The 6,452-nt window shown below is 46.9% G+C and overlaps 1 protein-coding gene across 1 annotated transcript; it reads left to right on the forward strand.

Moving 5' to 3' along the window:
* The first annotated feature begins 1,915 nt into the window (after positions 1-1,915).
* Positions 1,916-6,147, forward strand: LOC126521193 (uncharacterized). The gene is made up of 2 exons (XM_055065721.2): positions 1,916-4,481; positions 5,449-6,147. The coding sequence occupies exon 1, from the start codon at positions 2,029-2,031 to the stop codon at positions 3,793-3,795; it is 1,767 nt and encodes a 588-aa protein (XP_054921696.2). The 5' UTR covers positions 1,916-2,028; the 3' UTR covers positions 3,796-4,481; positions 5,449-6,147.
* The last annotated feature ends 305 nt before the right edge of the window (positions 6,148-6,452 follow it).

Consider the following 6,452-nt stretch of genomic DNA (forward strand, 5'->3'; position numbering starts at 1 on the left):
TACATACACGGCGTAGAAAATACCCAACTCATCCCAAACAATACCGTACATACCACGAAAACATTCTATTTACAAGCACTCCCCTCTTTTCGGGCCTTAGTTCCTGCACTTTAATAGCACGAATACACGGGATGCTGCGCGTTTCCAGGACTTGGCTACAACCGACGCGATAGCACGCTACGAATACGCAGAGGTGGCCACAACACAGGCTCTCAGACAGACCATGCTGGACGCTCGCAGAATTCCTTCTACTCGCACTCAAGACAAATGCGTGGGTTCAAAGTTTGCCTTCAGTCGTTCAGAAGACAGAATTTTAGAGTTACAAGTTCCTGGCGTTATCTTTCGCGCGTTCTGCCGGCGCAAGCAACACGCTCCCGTGTTATCACTCTTGGCAATTGCTCGTAGAGTTTTCGACAAGCGTGAGTACCGAAAGAAGACGAATTGGTTGCGGGGCCATAAAAATTGTCACAATCTTGTCGCAGTAAGATTCAGTACGCGCCAAACTGTCACCACGGCCGAGCTGCTGTTCGCTGCGTCACGACAGGCGCGGCGAGCGTGCCTCATAACAAAAAAGTACCGAAAATAATTTTCAACAATGTTGGGCGTCAGAGAAAACGCCTTGACGTTGTCGGTGCATTAAAGCGCGAAACTGCACATCACGGCCGAGTTGCTTTTCGCTAACCGCGTCACAGTGCCAGGCGCGCCCGCTGCGCTTGAAAAGTACCCCAAAAAGTAACGAAATTAGTTACAATAATGTTGGGGATCAGAGAAAGCGCCAAAACTTGTCGCAGTAAGATTCAGTACACGCGAAACTAGGTCCAAGCATCCTGTCGGCCCACCACGCCCAAAAACCGAAATAAGTTAAAATAATATTAAGGCTCATAGAAAGCGTCGCAAACATCTCGCAGTACGATTAATTAGTACAACTTAAGTGCGCCACAACGGCCGCGCCCTTTTTTGTTAACTGCGTCACACGTCTAGCCCATTCTATGTCTAGCGTATAGGTGCGTTGCCGTAAGCGTAATTACTTGAAATGCGTCGCAGACTTTCGAACAAAGTTTCTCACCTTGCCGTAGTCCAATGGTGCAGTGGTGCCATGTCGAAGTTCAGAAGGAACGCAAAAATTCGTCGGGAGCCCACCAAACCAGGCTAAATCCAAAAATAGAAAAAGAGGCAGACGGTGACCGAACAGGCCAACACTCAAATGCGCGGACGGTCTCTAGTCCCTCTCGCTTCGGCGTCGTGTGTCCATAGAATGGAATAAAGGTGCGTCTGACGAATGACGCATGCATCTGGCTCGTCATTCACCTGTCGCTAGGCAACGGAAGTAACTGCAAAGCTTAATTTAATTTATACGCAGGCATTTTTACTTTTGCCGGGAAAGAATTTAAAAAATTCTGTTAATCTCATTTCACATCCTTATTTTTTTCGATGCTCGCGGCAGCAAACGGTCGGCGTAAATACTGTAGCGTGACGTATTTCCTGTTGCCACTTTTCGCCGAGTGTCCCCTCTTGTTAAATTCACTCATCTATGCATGTACTACATGTGTGTGGCAAATCTGTAGAAACCATACAGAATAGCAACTGTATGGTAGAAACAATAGAACACCTCGTACTAAAATGTGCTGGTATCTATCCTGATGTCGATGCGGGCACAGTCACGTACGCTTCCTGAGGCCCTAGGGTTCAGAGATAACAATAGTCACGTAAATAAATATGCGGTGGAAATTAGCAAAAAGCGATTGGAGACTTGGTGGCTCATAAGCAGAGAGGTGAGATAAGGTTAAAAGTGTAGGAAGACGTATTTAAAGAAAATGGCTAATTATTTAAACTTACAACACAGTTAAACAAAAATAAAAAGCTGAGCATGGTGACAATTGCCACCACCCCGTTTCAAAGGGGACACTCCTACATTCCATCCATCCATCCATAGAGAAAGAACTTTCTTATCTGTGCGTATACCATGCGCGTCACTAGTTACCGCGCTTGTCTGCTAGTACGTTCAGCCGCACGCGACGTGAACCGACCATGACCAGTAATCCGCACAGCCGAGCGCTCTTCGTGAAAGCGGATGGCGGGCCCATGTACTTTTCCATGGTGCCCTGCTCGGAGCGAAAGGAGATACGCCAGCTTATAGAAAATGGAGGCGGCGTTCTTCTGCGGCTGGATAAGAATCCTGACGTCGTCCGGTTGGTGCCCACTTCAATTACAACGACGGAAGGCCCCGATGACGCTTTCTCTACCATTTACATACGTGCTTGCGTTTACAGCAACAAGCTCTTTCCTCTGAAAGAATTCATATTGCCGAGAGTGTCAGCTGCGGAGACAGACGGAGATTGCAAGGTGCGTAAACTGTGCTCCGTTCGCTCAAGACGCGAGTACACGCTTGAGGAAGAAATTGCAATGGCGAAGTACATAGCGAACAAGCCCAGTGTCCGTGTACGAGGCAACGCTGTATACAAGGAAATGGCTGCGGCCTGTGCGGTGCCTGGCGGTCACCCATGGCAATCCCTGAAGCAGCATTACCTGAAGAAAATACTCCCGTTTAAACATCAGTACGAGTCACCTGTCGCGAGTAAACTCGTCAAGAGACATGCCCGCGAGGCACAAGAAGCGCGTGACGCCGCGCCGAGCGCCACTTCAGAGCGCAAGATAGTTAACGTTGAAGACGGCAGCAGCGATGACGAACAGTTGCCCAAGCCGCGGGGAGCGACTGACGGTGGAGTCGAAAAGAAGTCCGTTCGCCTAAGAGGCCAGTACACGCTTGGCGAACAAATTGCGATGGCGAAGTACATAGCAAACAAGCCCAATGTCCGTGTCCGTGGCAACGCGATATACAAGGAAATGGCTGCGGCCTGTGCGGTGCCTGGCAATCACCCGTGGCAGTCACTGAGGCAGCATTACCTGAAGAAAATACTCCCGTGGAAACGGCTGTACGAGTCACTTGGCGCGTGTGAGCTCGTTAAGAGATACGCCCACGAGGCACAAGAAGCGCGTGACGCCTCGCCGTGCGCCACTTCAGAGCGTGGGATAGTTCTCGTTGAAGACAGCAGCAGCGATTACGAACAATTTCCCAAGCCGCGGAGGGCTGCTGACGGTGAAGTGGAAAACTGGGATACCAAAACTGAAGTTGTTGAGGAAACAGAATGTCAAGGTGCATCGTGTTATTTGCAGGACTGCGACACACCCGCTGTGGGAAAACGTTCCAGTAGACAGCGCAGAATGAAACACAAGAAGGTTTTACTGTCTGCTGCATCTTTTTCGGGCAGTTGCAAGAAAAGCTCAAGTGAAGTGCCTCCTAGGAACAAAAGTAATGTCCCGACATGTGGGAAGAACAGTCACGATGACGGCATTGTAGACTCTAGCCAAACGGCTGATGAGGTTGTTCCTAAGAAGTCTGCGATGCCTACACCTCAAAGAGTGCACAGCAAGACTTCTAGTATCCAAACTCAATCTCATCCTGGTAAGCGAAATGATCGTGTGGGAATAGCAGATTCACAAACTGCTGCAGTAGCGGAGACCAATTCTGGAAAAAAACATGTGCTGCAATCATCTCGAAGGAAGTCCAAGAATGCAAAGCAGCAGGAGACTCCTGCTGATGAGAGCACTCATGTTCATAGTATACCAGACAGCGATCTCTCTGGGGAGCTGTGTGTCCCAGACATTGTTGGCATGCAACAAACCACCCAGCCATCACCACAAAAGAAAGTTGGCACCGCAACTTCCCAGAAGCATACTAGTGGCCATCTTAGCCCATCACTGCTTTTCCAGAGTCACGACTGCACTGCCTCATGAGTCAATGAATGGCAGATGTCATATACCAGTAAGCTTAGGTCCTTTCGGTTGACTACAAGAAAGCAAGTGCCGAAGCCCACCGAAACTTTGACACTTGCTTGAACATACAATCCACATTTTAATCGACTACTGCTACAAAGGACAAATGTCCTCGCGTAGAAGCCTTTAGTGGACAAAGGCCCTTGCAATCGTTCCAGAGCAAACGGCCAAACACAGCTAGGCAGATTGATCTTGACGGACATCTGGATGAGCTGCCACATTCGGAGTCTACTGATGGCGTCGCGGCAACAAAGGGCTTACGTTCTTCAACCGAGTCTGTTTACCACACAGCAGAAAACGAGGGCACATCCCATGGCACTGAGCATGTAGGCAAGCATGGCAAAAAGGTACCCTCGGCACAAGAACAGCTAGCAGGGCCAGATCCCACAGCAATAAAAACACACAGGAAAGCATTGCGAGTGCCTGCATTACGTAGGAGTGATAAAACTTCGCCTTCTAGTGAGAACGCACATTTTAGCAACACTTATCGAGCTGCATGTTGTAAATATAAACCGAAGTCGACGCCAGGAATCAGCAGTGGGACATCAGGTTTTGACGGTGCTGATGATGCCCTGCTTGTGAGGACTGAAGAGCAAGCATCTTCACTTGATGGCTCATCTGGGGTCAGCTCTGAAGAACAAGATGACGTGAGTTTCCTCCTGGCATTGATTGCAGATTCTTGGCCACATGTGGAAAAATTGAGCTTGAAACTACTGATGTTGTGGTATCTCTGGTTGTTTAGCACCAATAGACGTCAAGAAGCTTGCTCTATCATGTTATTGGGTGATGTGTAGCTACCCTTTGTTAACTCATCATATTTTGTGCCCAGCACAAGGTAAATGTTGTGGACTGTAGTTTACTTACTGGTTTAAAGGAATATGCTTAAGAAAAAGTTTGCTCTGAGAAGAGACTTGGCAACCCAGAAAAGATGCAAACAAAAGCCAGGTGGGCAAACAAGTTGTTGCACTGGCTCTTCTTGACGTCATGCATTTTGATATAGTTAATTTTTTATCAATAAAGCTCTGGACTAGATTATAAGAGCCAATGATTTTACTTACCAAGTCTTGAGAATGTTTACAGTGCCACATCAGGCCTAATACGAAAAAGCTCTTTGCTACCCGTAATGCCACACCACAGAACACCTATATGCCACACTGGCATAATAGCACTGGACTGCTAACGTGAAATTCGATGATGGTGCTTTCACTTTCGATTTCTCTTCTAATGATCGAGTTATTACAGTGAAAATTAAAAAGAGAGTTTTTGAAAGGATGACTAATCAGGCTAAACTGTTTAGTGTTTATCCGAAGTGTCTCAACGTCACTTCACACATCATCACTGGCGTTTAAGTTCGTCAAAGAATAAGCCTCCCTCTGATGTCTCCAGTTGCTTTTGTCCTGCATTGGCGTGTTCCTCCATAGGCCCACAAATTTCCTAATTGTCACCCAATTCTGTATTGCACTAATCAGCCCTTTCCATTCCTTCATATCCGTTTCATTACTGTAACTTGTGATTAGTTCGGTTTTGTGCATTACATGGGATGTTCAGTTTCACTTGTGCTTGTTTATAATGGTATTGTATCCCACTGACATTCTCTGTTCGATTTCTCCCCAGGCAACCACAGCTACGCTCAACGTGCAATGGGAGCTCTCCAGGCTCCTCACCGCTCTTGGGGAAGGGAAGAGCTGGCCGCCACACACCACGTGCCCCCTGCAGTGTACGGGCAGTCGTATCGCTCAGTGTCTTTCTGGCCTTCCACGACGCACCACTTCAGGACCAGTCAGGAGGGATCACCGACCCCATTGTGGCCATGGCACTGGAATGGGCATTGCGCCACCAGGAACAGGGTGCCAAAGAAGGCGACAGCAGTGCTTCGCAGTGAACGTTATTCATAAGGCCTTAATCTATTGCCGCTCCAGTGAAAAGACGTGATGCGATGTTCTGAAATTTGTACTGGTGACTTTGATGACAGTGCATCATGAAATTTGCCATGTGAAGCATCATCATTTGAGGAAAGAAGTGACTTAGCCTTCTGATCTGCATCCTTCTTTCTTCTTACTTTTTCTTCTTTCTCGTATTGAAGTTGTCTTAATTTAAGTTATTATTTTAACCTTTTATTACTCCAAGAACATATTTCTTGCAGAACAATTTGACGAGCCCTTATTCTTGGCCAAAAATGTTAGAATAACGCTCTGTCTTCCAGAAAGAAAGAAAACGAGGTCATATTTTATGAACTGTATACATGCCGTGCATCATATACTTGACCAGGTGCTTTTATTCTTATATGCCACAATAAAGAAAATTGCATATGTAGGCCCCTGCTGTTCTTTTCCCAAATACTATCTGGATAAGCAGACATTACTAGCAAGAATAATCTTGCTAATTTCCTAATTCACCTTAGGGAGCATGTTGCAATGCAGAACTGAAGCAGGGCAGTTGTGAAGCCGTCTCCATAGCAGAAATCCTAAGACTAGCACCACTTTCAAGATATGTGATCTTAACTTATGTGGTAAGAAATACCTTGACATTAAAGAGACACTTTTAAACACTAACATGGTTGGGCACAATTGTAGAGACTATCAAGGGAAACACTAAAACAGTTTGTGCCGACAAACTAT

This window comes from Dermacentor andersoni, chromosome 6 (genome assembly GCF_023375885.2).
Source record: "Dermacentor andersoni chromosome 6, qqDerAnde1_hic_scaffold, whole genome shotgun sequence".
NCBI classification, from domain to species: Eukaryota; Metazoa; Arthropoda; class Arachnida; order Ixodida; family Ixodidae; genus Dermacentor; species Dermacentor andersoni.

What these genes read in the sequence shown, in the direction of transcription:
- LOC126521193 (XM_055065721.2), top strand. Translation starts at nt 2,029, where the DNA reads ATGACCAGTAATCCGCACAGCCGAGCGCTCTTCGTGAAAGCGGATGGC.